We start from the raw sequence: 21,343 nt of genomic DNA, 5'->3' as shown, positions 1-21,343 counted from the left end.
GGAACTGCTTTTTTAATGGCATATAACACAATGTTTAAAGCTTCAAAGTCAAAAGTACACTAATGGGTTTTTCTGAGCTACAATTGCCAGATTCCAGGATTTATACATCAGAAAACAGTAAGATGGGATAGAGATGATTGTTTATTGCTCACAAACTATAAAACTGTGTAGTACAATAATCACATCCACATTTAAAATGCTTATTTTCCCCTCTTGTTGAAAATGGGGCTTACTTTTGGGAAATCAACATAAAAGTTGTACTTTTTAAAAAACTTTACTGCTGAAGAAGAAATATTAAATTCTAAAGTATGAATGTCCTGAAATGCTCATCAATCTATTATCAGATAAATATCTGAATAAAATTTGACATTCCCCCAAAATATACTCATGAGACAATAAATAGGTTTGGGGAAGTCCCTTTTATAAATTCTAGCTTTACTTTGTAACCTAAAATTGTGATAGAAAGGAACTTGAGGTAAAAGGGATGAAAAACACAGTGTGGTATTATTAAAACCACTCTACTCTGCTGAGAACACCGGGATATCACTAACAAACTAACAAGCCCACATCATTCAAATAATTAAAACTTCATACCAGCCTTGTGGCTATTTATAGGGCTGCTTTTAATAAAAGAGATGTAAGGACCAACTTATACAACATCCCTTTTAATGCCCAATTTTCACTGATAGAAATTATTCCTTGTAGGCAATATCATTGTAATTTAATTCACTGTAATTTAAGACCAAAAGACACTACTAACTACAGGTAAAAAAAAAAAAAAAAAAAGAAAAGTAGTTAAGCTAATGGCTGAATTTAGTTGATCAGAAAAAAAAAAAAGAATATGAAGACCACCATTCCTCTAAAAATGCAAAATAAGAAATAGTTGATCCAAAAAGATAAAATAAAATAAAGTAAATAGTTGATCTATCCATTCTGTATTCAGCTGAGAATGTAACTGGTTACAGACAGTGCTTTCATATGCTTTGGAATTGTGATTTAACAATGCAATAGCCAGATAAACTCTACATCTGACAAATAATCAAATTATTTCTTTACATTCAAGAACTTATTAAAGTACTAAGTGTTTTAGCTTTATAAAGTGTTCATAATTCTCTGAATATCAGAAACATTTTAGGTATTTTTAAAGACTATCCTAACATTGTGTCAACAATCCAACTATTTAACAATATTTGCACAAAATATTATCACAGTTTAAATCATATATGAAAATGCATTTTAAAGAATAAAAAGTTGAAATAGAAAACACAAGAATGGAAGCTATTTTTAAAATTGTTTAGATTTCTGGAAAGTCCAAAGGGTTGTTACAAAAGCCAATCCCAAAAGTGAGTTAAAACATTACGCATTATGTATTTAAAAAAACTGGTGTTTTAAATCCTTCAAAGTCTTTGACATATATTTAGTGCATTTTAGTCTAGTTTAAAAACTTCAACTATAGGTACTTTTTCTCTCCAGATTACAGAGCCAGAGGAAAGTGTTAATGGGACAGCTTGGAAATCCCTATATATAAGGAAAATATAATACTTAAAATGTCAGATTTCCAATCCTGAAAGTTAAATGTGGCTAATAACTTTCCTAATACAATTTGGGGTAAATATTTTCACAGAAGTCCCTAGCATATACCTGATTGTCCTTTAGAGGGCCTAGTACTCTTTAAGGTAAATTCAGTCCCCATTTCATACTTAGTAACTACATTTCTCTTTCTCTTCTCTGCCAGGTAAATACTAATGAGAATGCCAATTGCAATCACTTTTGCTGTAGATACAGTACAACAGCCCTTCTAGAGAAAAGATGAACCAGCATATACAACACTATTAATTTTTTTTTTTTTTTGTAAATTCTCTAAAACAACTTCTCCACAAACTTTTCAACCCAGAATGAACTAGGGACACTGAAGAAAAAAACTAATGACCTTTATCTTTTTGTGTTCCATTATCCCTGTATCAATCAGAATCTTTTGGAAGAACTAAACTTAGTTTAAAATCTTTTGATAAAAAATAATAAAAGGCCAAGAGCGGTGGCTCATGCCTGTAATCCCAGCACTTTGGGAAGCTGAGGCAGATGATCACCTGAGGTCAGGAGTTCGAGACCAGCCTGGCCAACATGGTAAACCCTGTCTCTACTAAAAACACAAAAAAATTAGCTAGGCATGATGGCGCGCATCTGTAATCCTGAGCTACTTGGGAGGCTGAGGCAGGAGAATCACTTGAACCTAGGAGGTGGAGGTTGCAGTTAGCTGAGACTGCACGACCGCACTCCAGCCTGGGCAACAAGATCAAAACTATGTCTCAAAAGAAAGAAAGAAAAAAGAAAAGAAAAGAAAAAGTAACTCATAAGCAACATGGATATAAATTGAAAACGTTTAGAAAAAAGCAAGTTCTGACTATGCTAGCAAATTTCTAAAAACATAGGATCAAGTTTTATTATACCAGAATCTAAAGCATTTGAGTCTAATTTAATAAAACCTAACAAAACCCCCAAACCCTATGTAGTTATTACCCTTTTTAAAATGCAGATACACAATACAAAACAAACAAAAAAGCCAAACTGTTTTTATGTAAGTCACTTAACCAAGTCTGAAATTCTAAAATAGAAATTTGTACTTCTTCCTGGAGTTTTCTCTCCAGAGCATACAGGTACCTCCAACAGTGACATGGCCCTTTTTTATACTGGTAGAGAATTTTTAGTTTCAAACTCCAAAATGTTCTGGAGAGTTAAAAAAAAAAAAAATTTAAACTCAGTTGACAATCAAATCCTGACTTGAAGGAGGCGATTTAGAGACTTTATCAAACTTACTGTGAATATTCATATGTTTTGTTGCAGAAATATTAATATGTTTGATTATGTAGTACCACCCCAGAGCCTATGGGGGAAGGATATGGTACATATGATCTTTAACAACATATTTTACAAATCTAAAAATTCTATATTTCAAAATATTTTTGGCCTCCAGGGGTTTCAGATAAAAGATTGTGAATCTATGTTTTCTATGTCTTACCTATGTGTAAACTCACTGTTGTTCTGCCAGTTATTTGTTTTTCATCTTTTATGACATAGTTTTATGGTATAGTTTCTAAGACCAATATAAAATTTATTTTTAGGCTGGGTGTGGTGACTCACGCCTGCAATCCGAGCACTTTGGGAGGCCGAGGCAGGTGGATCACTTGAGGTCAAGAGTTTGAGACCAACAGACCCCAGTGTGTAGTGCTCCCCTCCCTGTGTCCATGTGTTCTCATTGTTCAACACCCGCCTATGAGTGAGAACATGTGGTGTCTGATTTTCTGCTCTTTTATCAGTTTGCTGAGAATGATGGTTTCCAGGTTCACATGGGAAGAAATGCCAGATATAGGTGAAGGGGAGGAAGGCAGCAAATCTCGCTGCCATGTGTGTACCTATGCAACAATCTTGAATGTTCTTCACATGTACCCCAAAACCTAAAATGCAATAAAAAATTTTAAAAAATAAAAAAATAAACAAACATACAAAAAAGAAAGAGCTCGAGACCAGCCTGGACAACATGGTGAAACCCAATCTCTACTAAAAATACAAAAATCAGCTAGGTGTGGTGGCAGGCTCCTGTAATCCCAGTTACTCGCAAGGCCAAGGCAGGAGAATTGCTTGAACCAGGGAGGTGGAGGTTGCAGTGAGCCGAGATCACGCCACTGCATTCCAGCCTGTGTGACAGAGCAAGACTCTGTCTTAAAAAATAATAATAATAATACATAAAATTTATTTGTAAATAATTGCCCAAACTACATTATATAAGCGCCTAATGCATATAAGACATGTATTTACATTCATATTAAAATACACAAAAAATCAGTTTTAATAAACTAATATGCTATGCAAATAAACTAATGAAACAAGGTTGATACCCTAAATTTATGCAACAAAAATTGGTTCTTTATGCTAATTTCTCTAGTAGCTAGTGAATGCACTCTAAAAACAGAGATTGTAGTAGTAAAAGTACTTTCAGAACCAGGTAGCTTGTATTTAAGTGGTAGCAAAAATTCCCTACCTAAATTACTTACCCCATTTCCTGTTTTACCAGCAACCATGCAGCATGCTGTAGGCAATTTAGTCACACCCAGAAAGAGAAAAGGAGGAAACATGAAATTAAGTCTCTATATCATTACTGAAGTGCTTAACTAATTTTCTAATCAAACTCCCGTTTTTAGGGGATGAGTTAGTATTCAGAAATTTACCAGTGACCTCAGTCTCATTTAAAATCAGAAATGCGGTAAGATTTTACTATGGCCTAAGAATTCAACAGGGGTATCCCTCTCCTCCCTACAGATTTCTATTTCTCGTTAATGAGGCATGAGTGTTTCTTTTTCTTCTTTTTCTTTTTTTGAGATGGAGTCTTACTCTGTTGCCCAAGCTGGAGCACAGTGGCAGGATCTCAGCTCATTGCAACATCGCTTCCTAGGTTCAAGTGATTCTCCTCCTTCACTCTCCCAAGTAGCTGGAATTACAGGTGCCCACCACCACGCTGAGCTAATTTTTGTACTCTTTTTTTTGAAGACGGAGGAGTCTCATTTGGTCGCCCAGGCTGGAGTGCAATGGTGTGATCTCGGCTCACTGCAACCTCCGCCTTCCGCGTTCAAGCAATTCTCCTGCCTCAGCCTTCTGAGTAGCTAAGGACTATAGACACGCACCACCACACCCAGCTAATTTTTGTGTTTTTTTTTTTTTAGTAAAGACGGGGTTTTGCTATGTTGGTCAAGCTGGTGTCAAACTCCTGACCTCGTGATCCGCCCGCCTCAGCCTTCCAAAGTATGGAGATTACAGGTGTGAGCCACCATGCCAGGCAATTTTATTTTTTGTAGTAACAGGGTTTCGCCATGTTGGCCAGGCTGGTCTCTGAATTCCTGACCTCAAGTGATCCACCTGCCATGGCCTCCCAAAGTGCTAGGATTACCTGCGTGAACCACTGCGCCTGGCCCGGATTAAATGAAATTTATGCCAAATGCTTTGCATAGTAAGTGACTGACACTGAGATTTCTGTTTCCTGTTAGACTCCCACAGCTTCACCTTAAAGAAAGGTAATGGTATGTCCCCCACAGCACACAGCATTTTGTAAACATGACAAACATTGTATAAGTCAGTAAAATACCATATGTAGTTTCTGTGTGTCACAAAAAGAGGTCAAAGATTATCACTCACATCCACTTCAAGACACGGCTTAATTTATGTATATGCTGTAGAGCCCTGTCCTTCTAAACTAACAGGACTTCCTTCAAGTGAACAGCAGGGCACTCTATAGACTCCTAAAGACTGATGATCACTTGGAAAGATTAGCTGCATTAATTCTTTGAGACGTGAGCCAAGTAGAATAAATTAATTGCTAGCTAGGCACAACTTGTTCCCAGTGATGGCAGCGTGGGCCGTCCAGAGTGGCCGCTGCCATCATGCCTGCTGCAGTTGGGAATTGTGGGCGGTAGCAGCAGGAGGGGTTGTAGGAACAGCAGTGGCGGCGGTGGGACCCCTGCCCTCCATGTCCCCAAGGCAGCCGACGGTGCCACCTCTGCCCTCGCATGGCAGACCAGGACCTGCTCTCAGTCCCAAAACCTTCGTCCCGGGCTCAACCTCACTCCTCAATGCATCTCAGGAGCCCACTAGCACCCAGCCGAGCGCACAGCCAGGACTTGTGGTGCCGGTCCTGAGAGTGTGGGGTTCCTTTGTGTGGGGTTGGCTGGCGCCGTGCCTCTGCTATGGGGAAAACATGAAGAGGCAGGCAGTCCCCAGAGTTCCACTCAAATTGCGGCTGCACTGAGGCATCTCTGCACTCTCACATCTCTACACATCTCACCCACCTGAGGCCGGGAGTTCAAGACCAGCCTGACCAACATGGAGAAACCCTTTCTCTACTAAGGCTACAAAATTATCCAGGCATGGTGGCACATGCCTGTAATCCCAGCTACTCGGGAGGCTAAGGCAGGAGTCACTTGAACCTGGGAGGCAAAAGTTGCAGTGAGCCGAGATCGGGCTATTGCACTCCAGCCTGGGCAACAAGAGCAAAACTGTGTCTCAAAAAAAAAAAAAAAAAAAAACAGGCTCTGCTTCTATTGTGTGATCACTAGCAAGGTGGCTTCTCTCTCTGGGTTTCTCAAACCACAAGATAAAGGTATTCAATTTATTTAGGGGGTACTGCCTATGTGGTGAGATTGAAACTGAGAAAGCAGAGATAAAATCAGTCTCTACCCATGAGCAAACCCATGAACCAAGGGAAAATGACAATAAATATTAATTTATTAATAACTAGTAACACTAATGAAAATAATTAAAATACAGAGTGGTGGGGGCTGAGACAGAGATACACTTAGGAAGGGTATGTAAAGAATCCTTAGCTCAGTCTTGCAGAAGTGACACCTAATCTGAGCTTCAAAGGATCAGCTACTTATAATTCACAGGGTAGGCCAGGTGTGGTGGCTCACATCTGTAATCCCAGCACTTTGGGAGGCTGAGACAGGTGGATCACCTGAGGTCAGAAGTTCGAGACCAGCCTGGACAACATAGTGAAACCCCATCTCTACTAAAAATACAAAAATTAGCTGGGCATGGTGGCACACACCTGTAATCCCAAGTACTAGGGAGGCTGAGGCAAGAGAATAATTTGAACCTGGGAGGAGGAGGTTGCAATGAGCTGAGATTGCACCACTGTTCTCCAGCCTGGGCAACAGAGCAAGACTTCATCTAAAAAAAAAAAAAAAAAGAATTCACAGGGTAAAGAAATGTGGAAAGTGGCCGGGCGCGGTGGCTCAAGCCTGTAATCCCAGCACTTTGGGAGGCCGAGGTGGGTGGATCACAAGGTCAAGAGATCGAGACCATCCTGGTCAACATGGTGAAACCCCGTCTCTACTAAAAATACAAAAAATTAGCTGGGCGTGGTGGCGCGTGCCTGTAATCCCAGCTACTCAGGAGGCTGAGGCAGGAGAATTGCCTGAACCCAGGAGGCGGAGGTTGCGGTGAGCCGAGATTGCGCCATTGCACTCCAGCCTGGGTAATAAGAGCGAAACTCCGTCTCAAAAAAAGAAAAGAAAAAAAAAGAAATGTGGAAAGTATGTTGCAAACAGAGGACACCTTAAGGTGCAAATGCCAGAGAGCACTGCGAAGGTTCTGAGGACTATGTCAGTGGTCTCCAAAAAGCTGAGGATGTGTGGCTGGGAAATGCAAAGGAGGAAGCAGGATTTAGGTCACAGAACCATTGTAACCATACTAAGGGATTTAGACATTCCCCTTAAGGAATATGGTGCCACAGAAGAACTTTAAGGAATGAAGTATATTTGTCTTCAGAATTGCTCACTGTGGTTGCATTATGAATTCAAAGAAAAATATGGGAATTAAAGAAAATGAAGATTTTTGGTCAACTAAAGAAAAAATACGGCAATGCTAGTGAGGATAAAGGGTAAGCAGCTTTAAGAAGTACTGAAGACACAAATTGGCAGGACTTGCTAATTGGCAGTGATGTTGAGGTTTCTAAATCACCACCAATGCCCTTCAAACTATATTCTTTTGAATCTTACACATCTCTTGGACTCATTTATAATAACAAAGATAATACAAATATAGACTGAGAATAATGACATAGAAAAATAACAGTAGTTGTGCGGGCAGCTGGAGGCATTTAGCAGTAATCCTGCTCCAAACTCTTCTCCCAACACATACACAAACACATACACATACATACATACATTTATGTATTTTTTTTCTTGCATACTAATGGCCATTTGGGAACTGGCCTCAATAAGGAGGTTAGTAACAAGAGAAACCTCTTCCTTCTCTCCATCCAGACCACCGCCTAAGATTTCCTCCTTTTTCCCCTCCCCATCCCCAGCCTGCTATTACCTTAAACTTCTGCCCCATCAGGGCCTGTGCCTCACCGTGTGTAAGGGTTGTGGCAGCATTATATAACCTTGAACATCTGCCTCTCCAGGGCCTGCCCCTCACCTTGTGCCTGAGGCTTGGTGGCAGAAAGAGGAAGGTAAGAGGAAGGGAAAATATTTTCCTATAATCACTGCTTGATACACCACTTAGCTGACTCCTGCACCACCACCATCTCGCCTCCACCACTTCCCATCTCAATCCTACTTTCTTCTTTTCCCCAAAGCATTGGATGTCAGACCTGTGATTAAATGAATGTAGCAGACTGAATCTGGATGTCTCCTCTGATGAATAAAACTTATGTTAGCCATGTTAAAAAAAAAAGCCATCAAAATTCTTTTTCCCTACATGGTTGAGAAAAGAGAAAATGAAGTGAGACATAAGAAGAGACCATTTAACTCTAGGTTTTCTCTCTACTTTGGCATTAAAAACTTTTAGATAGCATTTAAAAGGTTGAAGAGCTTCTTCTGGGACAAGTCAACAGGGGAAAAGCAAGGACAGACCAGCAAAGATAGAATGAATCTGTGGGGCCAAATTAGATTGCACAGCTCTATTGCTCCAGTTCCTTGTATTGCTATTTTTATGTTGTGAGTTTTAAGGAAATTGCATTGCATCGTCCAACACTGTAGGTACTGATGTTTATTTAGCTCTGAAGGATTTCATTGGAAATAAGAAGAGGAAATTCTGCAAGTGGGGTGGTGTAGGAGTAGAGGCAGGGAGGGGGATCAGAAAAGACAGAACAGTTACAATAAAGAAAACGCTCCAGGACAGATAAATGAAGACAGATATGGCTCAGTCTTGACCTTTTAGTGTCATATGAAAATGAGAATACATATAGCAACTAAATTTCAGGTAACTCTAGAGTTAATAACATCAGTGAGGCAAGGATCTCAAACATCTGTTGGCAGCCGGGTGTGGCTGAGAAGTGCAAATGTACTTCCTGTTTGAATTTGATTTTAGAGAGCCAGCATCTTCACTGAAACTTTCATAGGGGCCAGGACTTTGTACAGTGAAGCCTCATTCTAAGGATACCTCTGAGTTCCTGCTTTGAGCACAATACAAGTTTCAAGAATCCAGCACAACCATCAGATGATAAGGGTGACCTGTGACAGCAGCTTCCCTAGAGGACCCGCCCCCCACCAACTCTTCTTGCCTGTCACTATGGAACTCCGTGCCTTTCATCCAAGACTATCATTAGAAATCCACTAGTTCACATAACTAAATCACTTCTAGAAACTTGGCCTGTGAACAAAATATCAGCCACAAGAAAGAACCAAAACACCAAGTAGGTCAGTGCTCCCATTCAAGTTGCAGTTCCATTGGCAAACATACATGAACACACAATAAATGTGTAAAAACAAAAATGCATGCAAATATGTAATTGTATATACAGATGCAGATATATGCACATGTAGAGTAGATTATTATATTCGAAGAAGATTTGAAGAATTATAGAAGATGAGTACAGGCATCTTCAAAAATATTTAACTATTATATGTATATCAGTGGTTCTCTAACACCTTAGTTAAGAGACCCATTACATTCTTAAAAGTTTTTGAGAACCTCAAGTAGCTTTTGTTTATGTTGCTCATAGCTATCAATATTTATCATATTAGTAATTAAAACCATAAATTTTTTTAAAAATTATTAATTAAAAATTAATGACAAAGTAATAAATCCATTATGTGTTAACATAAATAACTTTTTTTGAAAAACATACTTTTCAAACAAAATAACTTAGTGAGAAAACTGATGCTGTGGTACATTTTTGCAAATCTCTTTAAAATACGTCTTAAGAGCTGGATTTTCATATCTGCCTCTATATTCACTTTGCTGTGATCACATATCCTCTGGAAAACTCCACTGTATACTCTTAAAAGAATGAGAGTGAAGCTGGGCATGATGGCTCACGCCTGTAATCCCAGCACTTTTGGAGGCAGAGGTGGGTGGATCACGAGGTCAAGAGATCGAGACCATCCTGGTCCACATAGCGAAACCCCGTCTCTACTAAAAATACAAAAAACTAGCTGGGCATGGTGGCGCATTCCTGTAATCCCAGCTACTCAGGAGGCTGAGGCAGGAGAATTGCCTGAACCCAAGAGGCGGAGGTTGCGGTGAGCCAAGATCGCGCCATTGCACTCCAGCCTGGGTAACAAGAGCAAAACTCTGTCTCAAAAAAAAGAAAAAAAAAAGAATGAGAGTGAAAAAAGCAAATTACTATAAATTATAAAAATACTTTTGACCTCATGAACACCTTGCAAGGACTTCTAGGGGATGCCAGTGCAGATTTTGAGAACTACTACTGTATATGAAAAAGAATTTTGATGGAAAGTAAAGTAACAAATTAATTATTTAATTAAACAGCTAACATTTAATCAAAATTTGACCCAAGAAGAGGGAAAAAACAGACAGATCAATAACTTTTTTCCCCACCTCAATTAAGAAAAATAAAAATAACAAAAAAATAAAGAGGCCACTAACTTCCTCCAAGTGACAATGCAGGCATTTGGTCCCAAGACTGCATGACTCCCTGGCTCCAGCAGGAACTCCCTATACTTATTTCTTTCCTCTCCCCAGAAAAATCTGTCTTCATCTTGATCCCTGCATTCATTTATTCATCATATTTTTATTTTATTTATTTATTTTTTAGATAGAGTCTCACTTTGTCACCCAGGCTGAAGTGCAGTGGCATGATCTCAGCTCATTGAAACTTCCACCTCCCGGGTTCATGCAATGCTTGTGTCTCAGCCTCCTGAGTAGCCGGGATTACAGGTGCGTGCCACCACACCCAACTAATTTTTGTATTTTTAGTAGAGACAGGTTTTGCCAAGATGGTCTCAAACTCCTGACCTCAAGTGATCCGTCTGCATCAGCCTCCCAAAATGCTAGGATTACATGAAAGAGCCACCATGCCTGGCCAGATAGACTAATAACTTTTAATAGAAGAAATTGGAAAAGTAATAAAGACTTACCCTGCTAACCCCCTAATATCATCTTATAGGTGAATTTAACAACATATCAAGAAACAAAAACAGATAATTTCTTTGTGGTTAAAATTTTTTAAGCATTTAAGATAACCTCACAGTTCATTCCACAAGGCTTACATAATCTAATATAAAATCTAATTGCATGATTTAATACCCTAAACAAATATCTATGTATGTAAATATCCTAAATAAAATATTAAGTCAAATTTTCTTTTTTTTTTTTTTTTTTTTGTTTTTGAGACAGGGTCTCTCTGCTACCCAGGCTGGAGCACAGTGGTGCCATCATGACTCTCTGCAGCCTCTAACTCCTAGGCTCAAGCGATCCTCCATCTCAGCCAGCTGAACTGTATTCCCTTCAATTCAGCACTTCCAGTTCTAAGAATTTATCAGATAAAAATATAGTCCCAAGTAGCTGGGATTACAGGCACACACCACCATGCCTAGATAATTTTCTTTCTTGGTAGAGATGGGGTCTCACTATGTTGACCATGCTGTTTTTAAAGTCATGGCCTTAAGCAGTTCTCTTGCCTTGGCCTCCCAAAGCGCTGGGATTACAGGCATAAACCACCACACCCAGCCCTTAAGTCTAATTGTTATAATCAGAATGAAAAATGCTTATTTCAAGAAAACAAAAAAACATTCAACACAAGGAAATTATTAATTTACTTGACTAAAAAACAGATAAAAAGAGAAAAACATAATTATTGAAAATACCCATTTATGATTTTTAACAAAACATACTAAACTTGGAATAGAAGGAAATTGCATTAAATAGATAAAGGGTAGGCCAGGTGTGGTGACTCATGCCTGTAATAATCCCAGCACTTTGGGAGGCGAGGTGGGTAGATCACCTGAGGTCAGGAGTTCAAGACCAGACTGACCAACATGATGAAACCCATCTCTACTAAAAAATACAAAAAAAAAAAAAAAAAAATAGCCGGGTATATTGGCACATACTGGTAATCCCAGTTACTCTGGAGGCTGAGGCAGGAGAATCTTTTGAACCTGGGAGGCGGAGGTTGCAGTGAGCTGCAATTGCACCATTGCAGTCCAGCCTAGGCAACAAGAATGAAACTCCATCTCAAAAAAAAACAAAAGGTAAAGGGTACCTATCAGAATAGAGCTAAAAATATACTCAGTATTAAAATATATGCGTATGTTATACCTAAATATACTGTATATATTTTAAAAATAGTAAAAAAGAAATGATGAAAGTATCATTATTTGCAAATAAGGTAATTGCATACCTAGATAATCAACTGAAAAACCACTAGAATTAATAATACGGACCTGTAAGTTAGTCAGTTCCAAGACAAACAATAAACACACACACCTACAAACATACATATATTACTTTCCTAATAGTTAAAAAAAAAAATTTATGGGAAGAAGTGATTCCACTCAAATTTCAATTAAAATTAAAAATAAAAAACATTTAAAAACACATAGGAATAAATATAAGAAATATGTGAGAAAAACTATAAAATAATTGAAAGATCAAAACAAAAATTGAAAAAATACAGAGAAATTTGTTCCTAGATGAGAAGTTCCATAAAAATTAGAAATTTATGTTTGTTAAATGACTACAAACAAAGGTAAATGACAAAGACAGGTTGGGAGAAACAGAATTGATAAAAGATTAATTGTCACTATGTCCAAAGAACACTTACAAATCAATTTTAAAAAGCCAAATAACCAGATAATAGAAACCCAAATGGCTAGTAAACATATAAAAAAAGTAGAAGTTCCCTTGAAAATCAAATAGTACAAATGCAAACTAAAACAAGAAAACTTCTGCATATAGGTTAGAAAATATTGAAGAGTATGGTAACTTCCAGTCTGAAAAAGACATGGGGTTGCAATACACTGCTGTAAACTGGTAGGAGGACTTTTTAGGAGGACAATTTGGAAATACCTATCACAATTCTAAATGTGTATTCCCATCAATTTACCAGTTCCAAATCTAAGAATTTATCAGACAAAAATATAGATATACTAGACTCCACATACAAAAATATTCATTGCAAATTTCATTTATAATAATAATAACTGAAAACTGAAGGTGGTCTGAATATTCTTCAACTACTAGATAAATTAATTGATTTAAGAAATTCTGGGCCGGGCACGGTGGCTCAAGCCTGTAATCCCAGCACTTTGGGAGGCCGAGGCGGGTGGATCACGAGGTCAAGAGATTGAGACCATCCTGGTCAACATGGTGAAACCCCATCTCTACTAAGAATACAAAAAAAATAGCTGGGCATGGTGGCGCATGCCTGTAATCCCAGCTACTCAGGAGGCTGAGGCAGGAGAATTGCCTGAACCCGGGAGGCGGAGGTTGCGGTGAGCCGAGATCGCGCCATTGCACTCCAGCCTGGATAACAAGAGCGAAACTCCGTCTCAAAAAAAAAAAAAAAAAAAAAAAAAAAAGCCGGGCGCGGTGGCTCAAGCCTGTAATCCCAGCACTTTGGGAGGCCGAGGCGGGTGGATCACGAGGTCAAGAGATCAAGACCATCCTGGTCAACATGGTGAAACCCCGTCTCTACTAAAGGTGCAAAAAATTAGCTGGGCATGGTGGCGCGTGCCTGTAATCCCAGCTACTCCGGAGGCTGAGGCAGGAGAATTGCCTGAACCCAGGAGGCGGAGGTTGCGGTGAGCCGAGATCGCGCCATTGCACTCCAGCCTGGGTAACAAGAGCGAAACTCCGTCTCAAAAAAAAAAAAAAAAAAAAAGAAATTCTGATTTAACCACCTGTACAGAACACTCATATATGCATATGCGAGCTCTGTAAGTTCCATCATAGCTGAAGGTTGTGAATGGTTGTTGCAACATAAAAGGTCTGCAGAACACATATGTTTCACTAAAGCAAACAAACCCAAACCATGTGCAGTACATGTATGTATATGTTTATAGGTACATAGCAAAAAGTCTAGAAAGAGGTTACCAAAATGGTACTCCAGAAAATGGGAAGTAGGAAAGAAGAAGAGAAAGAGAGAGAGAGAGACTGATGTTAACTTTACATACTTCTGAGTTGTTCGGCATTTTCAGTAAGTATGTGCTGCTTTTATAATTTAAAAAAGAAAAAATTTAAATATAACACTTGTGAATCCTTTTCAGAAATTTAAAGATTATTTTATGAACTCACAACCAATTATCTAAGCTGTCTTTTGTATAACAGTAGGTTTGCTAAAATGAATTATATCTCAACTTATTATCAAATCAATTTACTAATAAGAAATTGAAAGTAATATTAGGTCACAAAATTTTAAAGTGTTACATAGTATATTTGCTTGAGTACTATTAGTTTAAGGAATCCTCATTTAAATATTATCTAATAGTTTGAGATTTATTTTATTTTAAAATGGACTATATTTTTAGGAACCTACTGCTTCACTATTCCCTCTCAGCAATGAAAAACAGAGAAACAGTACAAAACAGTTTCTATGTGGGCCAAGAATAAATTTTTACTTTTGAAAAATTAGGTTTTTTGAAATTTATTTCTACAAGGAGTTTCTACTAAAGATGAAATTTTTTTTTCTCTTTATTTTTGAGACAGGGTCTCATTGTGTTGCCCAAGCTGGAGTGCAGTGGCATGATCTTGGCTCACTACAACCTCTGATTCCTGAATTCAGGCGATTCTCATGTTTCAGCCTCCCAAGTAGCTGGGATTAAAGGCATGTGCCACCATACCTGGCTAATTTTTGTATTTTTAGTAGAGATGGGGTTTCACCACATTGGCCAGGCTAGTCTTGAACTCCTAGACTCAAGCAATCTGCCCACCTAGCCTACTAAAGTGCTGGGACTACAGGTGTAAGCCACCATGCCCAGCCTTTTATCTTGTATTTTATTCCTCAATTTCTTACTTGGATAGGGTCATATCTAATGGGTTTCCTCTAGGTTGTGTCTGCAATCCTTCAGAAATATGCTTATAAGATTAGAACACTTGTTATAGGAGAAACTGGACTTTATATTATCATCAAAAAAAAATTTCTTGTACTTTTGCATCAGGGCAATCAAACAAAATGCATTAAAAGTAACTACTAGGCCGGGCACAGTGGCTCACACCTATAATCCCAATACTCTGGGAGGCCGAGGCGGGTAGATCACGAGGTCAAGAGATCAAGACCATCCTAGCCAACACGGTGAAACCCCATCTTTACCAAAAATACAAAAATTAGCTGGGCATGGTGGTGTGTGCCTGTAGTCCTAGCTACTCGGGAGGCTGAGGCAGGAGAATTGCTTGAGCCTGGGAGGCAGAGGTTGCAGTGAGCCGAGATTGCGCCACTGCACTCCAGCCTGGTGACACAGTGAGACTCCATCTCAAAAAAAAAAAAAAAAAGTACCTACTAATTCAGAATGTGTGATGTTTTTGAATGGCTCGGAGAGGATTTTCCTTTCTTTAGCAAATACTTCCTTGATTGATAGATCAGTAACACAAAACAGATATTCAAGGCAACGCTTTAAGAAAAACAATGTTTAAAAAAAAAACAGTTTTAAAGAACTCTCACATACATTTTGAAAGACCATATAATTAACATGCTAATTACAAATTTAGTTTTATCTATTCATTAAAAGATAACTCCAAGGATTCTTTCAAGTTGAAATTTAATGAATGGACTACATTGACCTAGTTTAACTTACTAAATGTATTTGAATGTAACAAAATTACCTGTTTTTAAATTTTCTATATTTTATTTTCATTTCAAAGAGAACAGTTAGCCATTTCTTTGAATATAAACCTTATTCTCCATAAATGCAATAGCTAAACTTTACAGGTATTATGATATCGAATGGATGCCTTGTAAACTGTGAAATATAAGCCCCATATATCATAATCTTATTTTTAAAGAAACGTCTCCCTAAAACTTAATTTTGCACTTTTCCTAAAACTATATGAATTTTGTGAAAAATAGGTTATATGTCAAGCTATTGATATTTAAGTCTTTCTAAATTTATTAAAGCAACAAACTAAAAACTTCAAATAAAATCCTTCCAATATAAACAGTAAACTCTTGAATCTGCCAGTTTAGTGTGCCTGCCATCTCCTTTTCTTTCCAGGGACTTGCCTAAGTAGTATCAGAACCAGAATGGGAAGAAGGTCATAACTTATCCCAAACAAAGCAAGGGATTCTGAGACAGAAAGAACTGGGTCCAAGTTCTCCCTCCTACTTAGCCAACAAGTGATTTAGAGCAAGTTCCGTGCCCTTTGGGTGCTTCATTCCTCATTTAGAAGACAGAAAAAATGAGGTTTCTTGTATAATTAGAAGTTTAAATGAGATAGTTTATGAAAATGTGAATTGTTGTTTTTATAATACAGGTCTTCTGATTCTCTGTTCAGTAATTCAAAAAATAAATTAAGTTGCTTCAGTAATTCAAAAAATAAATTAAGTTGCTTTTTTTTTTTGAGATGGAGTCTCACTCTGTACCAGGCTGGAGTGCAATGACAAAATCTTGGCTGACTGCAACCTCCACCTCCCAGGTTCAAGCAATTCTCCTGCCCCAGCCTCCCGAGTAGCTGGAACTACAGGCAGGTGGCACCACGCCTGGCTAATTGTTTGTATTTTTAGTAGAGATGGGGTTTCACTGTGTTAGCCAGGATGGTCATCCAGGTTGGAGTGCAATGGCTCAATCTTGGCTAACTACAGCCTCAACTTCCTGGGCTCAAGCAATTCTCCTACCTCAGCCTCTTGAGTAGCTGGGACTACAGGCATGCACCACCATGCCCAGCTAATATTTTATTTTTTTAGAGATGAGAGTACCAATTTAATTAGTACTTTTAAGAGGAAAGGAAAAAGCTTTAAATACATAACTTCTAAGATAATATGTGTAAGGGGATAGAATTAAAACAGAAAAATAATTCAAAAGAATTCGTATTATCCCTAATTCTGTTCAGCATCGTACTAGAAATCCTAGCCAATGTAACAAGGCAAGAAAAAGGAAGTGAATGTCATGAAGATCGGAGGGAAAAAGTCATTGTGTACAGACCATATGACCTCTAATTTAACAGGGGTGGGGGCACCTCCATGGGCCAGACCAATAAAGCAGTAACTGAAATATCAGCTGCTGCATGCCATCTAAGAAATAAGTTGCAGATTGAATGTTACTCGATAGAAGTACCTTTTTTGAGACAGGGTTTTGCTCTGTCACCCAGGCTGGAGTGTAGTGGTACAATCTCTGCTCACTGCAATCTCCACCTCCTGAGTTCAAGCAATTCTCTTTCCTCAGCTTCTGAGTAGCTGGGACTACAGGCACCTGCCACCACACCCAGCTAATTTTTATATATTTTCAGTAAAGACAGGTTTTTGCCATGTTGACCAGGCTGGTTGTGAACTCCTGGCCTCAAGTGAGTCACCTGTTTTGGCCTCCCAAAATGCTGGGATTACGGGCATAAGCCACGGTACCCAGCCAGAAATACCTTAATATAGGTCTACATTTAAAATATATATATATATATTCTGGAATACAAATTTAGCCTTCCTGCCTAGTTACTGATAGGCTCAATAGGGCATGAGTGTACATGCCCACTCCATGGTAGGTCATGGATTTCTGTGATGCTTTTAGAATATGAAATCACTAAAATCACCACCTCATAATTTCTAATATGAATGTCTAGTGATGATACTAAAAAAAAAAAATCAGATAATACACATAACACCCCAGCCTCACAGAAAATTTAAGTCCTGGATATGAACTGAAATCTATGCTTCATATTATGCTTCTTAATATAAGACTAAAAGGAGGCCGGGTGCAGTGGCTCAAGCCTGTAATCCCAGCACTTTGGGAGGCCGAGGCGGGTGGATCACGAGGTCGAGAGATCAAGACCATCCTGGTCAACATGGTGAAACCCCGTCTCTACTAAAAATAACAAAAAATTAGCTGGGCATGGTGGCACGTGCCTGTAATCCCAGCTACTCAGGAGGCTGAGGCAGGAGAATTGCCTGAACCCAGGAGGCGGAGGTTGCGGTGAGCCAAGATCACGCCATTGCACTCCAGCCTGGGTACCAAGAGCGAAACTCTGCCTCAAAAAAAAAAAAAAAAAAGACTAAAAGGATTATCTGTGTTGATACCTTTGCATCTATTTTATTATTTCATTTTCTTTTATATGCTTCATGACCGCATTTAAATAAAATCCATTTTGTTTTTTCCCCATGCAAGTTAGTTCCCCTCAAATTATCTTTACTCAGCTACTGGCAGCAACATTTTAGCAATCACTTTAGAGAGAAACTTAGATTCCACCAGAAAAAAGAATCAAGGGTTTTGATCATAATACCACAACATTTACTTATACAAGTAGCTTGCAAATTATAATTTAATGAAAGCAATATTTCACTATTTAATTTGCCATACATAACAAACTAGTCCTCTGCAAATACCAGCTGAGCACTCTTGCCCTGGCTCTGGAGACTGCCATATATCCAGCTGATCTCTGACACGCTAATTGTGAAACCAAAAGCTACATGAGATAAAAAGGAAGTAGCCCTGTGAAATAACAATCCAATGCTCAACTACGGTTTTTTACATCAGAGTTTTATAAATTATAAAAGTGTCCAGGGCCGGGCGCGGTGGCTCAAGCCTGTAATCCCAGCACTTTGGGAGGCTGAGGCAGGTGGATCACGAGGTCAAGAGATCGAGACCATCCTGGTCAACATGGTGAAACCCCGTCTCTACTAAAAGTACAAAAATTAGCTGGGCATGGTGGCGCACGCCTGTAGTCCCAGCTACTAGGGAGGCTGAGGCAGGAGAATTGCTTGAACCCAGGGGGCGGAGGTTGCGGTGAGCCGAGATCGTGCCATTGCACTCCAGCCTGGGTAACAAGAGCGAAACCCCGTCTCAAAAAAAAAAAAAAAAAGTGTCCAAATTGACTGGAAAGTACATATTACATTAAGATAAACTGGATAACTTTGCATAATAAACATAAAGGCATGGAGAAAGATACTCAGTTTTTTTAAAACAAGATTCCCAGCTAAACATTTCCACCTGGTGCCTTGAATAATATCTAGTCTAGAAAATATGTCCACTTAGTATTGATCCTATATTAATATCAGTGAGGAAAATAAGTTCAGTTTTATTTAAAAGGGGAGATTTGTAAAAATAACTTTCAATATTTGGAGCAGTAAAACCTAATTTTAAAAGGAGAAGAAGCTGAAGCACTGTGATTAATCTACACTTCTTAACTGACAAACCTGACCAAAGACTATTTTGCTGGTCCTTCCTTTTGCTTGGAGGGAAGAAAGTAGTAGTACTATTTCTTAAGAAAGAGGTTTCTGACAATGAGGTTGGATATGTCTGACTTGAAGGTAGCACCTGGCATCTAGCTCCCTCTTCTTGGACATTTGGACATATCCATGATAAAGGATATGGCTAAAAACTTTATTGGAACTTCCACCTCCAATTAAGGAATTTCACCATCATAATTCATCATCATACACACAAGCATCAATCTTCCTAAGAGAAAAAAAAAAGTTAAAAGTAGCTCCTCACAAAAATGACTTGAAATTCCTTTAGTAATAGGTGCTGTATTAAAATATTTCACTCAAAACATCTTTTGCACCTATTCCAGTCATGTGATTACAAAACCTGAACACAAATGTGATGAGAAAGTGCTAAAATTGTAATTTAACTTTTATTTCTGAAGTTAACATTTCAGAGAACCACAGAATAAACTGGTGGTTTACCTTTACTCTTATTAAATTATTACACTTGTTAAATAATTACGAGAGTTCTAGTTTCATATTTTTACCAAGAATCCTTTCCCTAACCTTGAAGATACTGCATCATTTGGAGAAAGATAATACTAAGATCAAAACTTAAGCTAAGTCCCTCTTACAACACAGAAAGACAATAACCCTTTTGAAATCTGACAAACGCTGGATGCGGTGGCTCACATCTGTAATCTCAGCACTTTGGGAGGCCGAGGTGGGCAGATCACCTGAGGTCAGGAGTTTGAGGCCAGTCTGGCCAACAAGGCAAAACCCTCTCTCCACTAAAAATACAAAAAATCAGCCGGGCAAGGTGGCAAGTACCTGTAGTCCCAGCTACTTGGGAGGCTGAGGTAGAAGAATCACTTGAATCCTGAAGGTGGAGATTGCAATGAGCCAAGATTGTGCCACTGCATTCCAGCCTGGACAACAGAGTGAAACTCTGTCTAAAAAAAAAAAAAAAGCATAAACTTTGGAGTTTAACAGATCAGAGCTCAAATCCTTGCTCTGCTATTTATCAGCAATGTGACCTTCAGCTTCAATTTCATCATCTGTAAAATGGAGATGATAACACTACCTACTTTAAGGGGTTGTGATTATTAAATGAAAGAGCACATGCAGCACACTCTGTCACAAAAATATTCAATAACTGTTGGTGACTTATTTTCCTCACAAAGGTGTTTTATCTTGCTGCTTCTAAAATATAGCTACACATTATGGTGGTGTGGCTGTTTTACATATAAACAATTGCTTTATATACATATGCATACATACATACATGTTTCTTATCACTGTTATGAATAATTTTTCAAAAACAATCATATCTTATTAAGCTAGAATTACTAGGTCTAAAACACAGTGGTGATATCAGAAAAAAAGGACAGTTCTGTGCAACAACAAAAAAACCGACCTGAAATAGGCAAGAGTCTAAATTAGAAGTTCTCTTTTCTGGCAACTTAATCTACTAAGCCACATGGTCCTAAATATTAATGGAGAGAAATAGTTTAATAAGGATCTGTACAGTTAGAAGGTAGCAATGTGCTAATATGTTGCATTTCACAGGGAAATCGTTTTAAGGAAAAAGGATGTGTTTCATCTTGTATTCTTTTTCATTCTGCTGTATTATCATTTCTTATTGTAAATTTTAAAGATGTCAAATATGACAATTCATAAGAATAAGACCATACACATTTTTAAAAGAAACTTCAAATCTTTGAGGCTATCTCATGTTCTTAATGCACCTGCTCTCCATCACCTGCACTGCTGGATGAGCCACAGCAACTTCTTTTCTTTCTTGCTTCCTCCTCCATTATACTTAGGTGGGTTCAGTCCAAAGAAAAAGCAATGCCATAAAGAGATGCATCTTTAAGCATTTAAATAAATGTCTGGATAACCTGTCAACTGCAATCCTGAATCCAATATACATTATATTATTGTTGTGGTCTTTAGAATTAGGCTTGCTTCTAATCCTGCTTGACTATGGCTTCCTACTTGCAGGAATGTGACTTGTTCCTCCTTGCTGCATGCCGCAGTGACTTGGGGACTAGGTGCCTTATTTGTTGGGCTTCTTGTGCCAGCACCCCAATAATGAGTTATTAGATCTCTTCAATATCTACTCTGACTCTTTGATAGTTGGACTTCAGATTGTACATATCAACCAGGGCTTGGGTTCTATATAGATTTTGAGTAATCACATGTCACTCATTCTTTCTCCCTTGGAACACATCTCAGTGGTGCATCAAGTAACAGAGTCCTAAA

General features: G+C 38.4%; 1 protein-coding gene across 6 annotated transcripts in view; it reads right to left on the bottom strand.

Moving 5' to 3' along the window:
* The window catches only part of PUS10 (pseudouridine synthase 10), a 71,911-nt gene that overhangs the window by 28,919 nt on the left and 21,649 nt on the right, over window positions 1-21,343 (bottom strand). For all 6 annotated transcript variants that reach the window (XM_039478893.2, XM_010333572.3, XM_074399541.1 and 3 more), the window contains one exon: window positions 4,050-4,084. In XM_039478893.2, the coding sequence (XP_039334827.1) occupies window positions 4,050-4,084 (35 nt within the window). The remainder of the gene's footprint in view (window positions 1-4,049; window positions 4,085-21,343) is intronic.

Source organism: Saimiri boliviensis, chromosome 1 (assembly GCF_048565385.1).
Source record: "Saimiri boliviensis isolate mSaiBol1 chromosome 1, mSaiBol1.pri, whole genome shotgun sequence".
Taxonomy (NCBI): Eukaryota; Metazoa; Chordata; class Mammalia; order Primates; family Cebidae; genus Saimiri; species Saimiri boliviensis.
The sequence above is the reverse complement of the archived record's forward strand: the minus strand, read 5'-3'. Positions and strand labels throughout refer to the sequence as shown.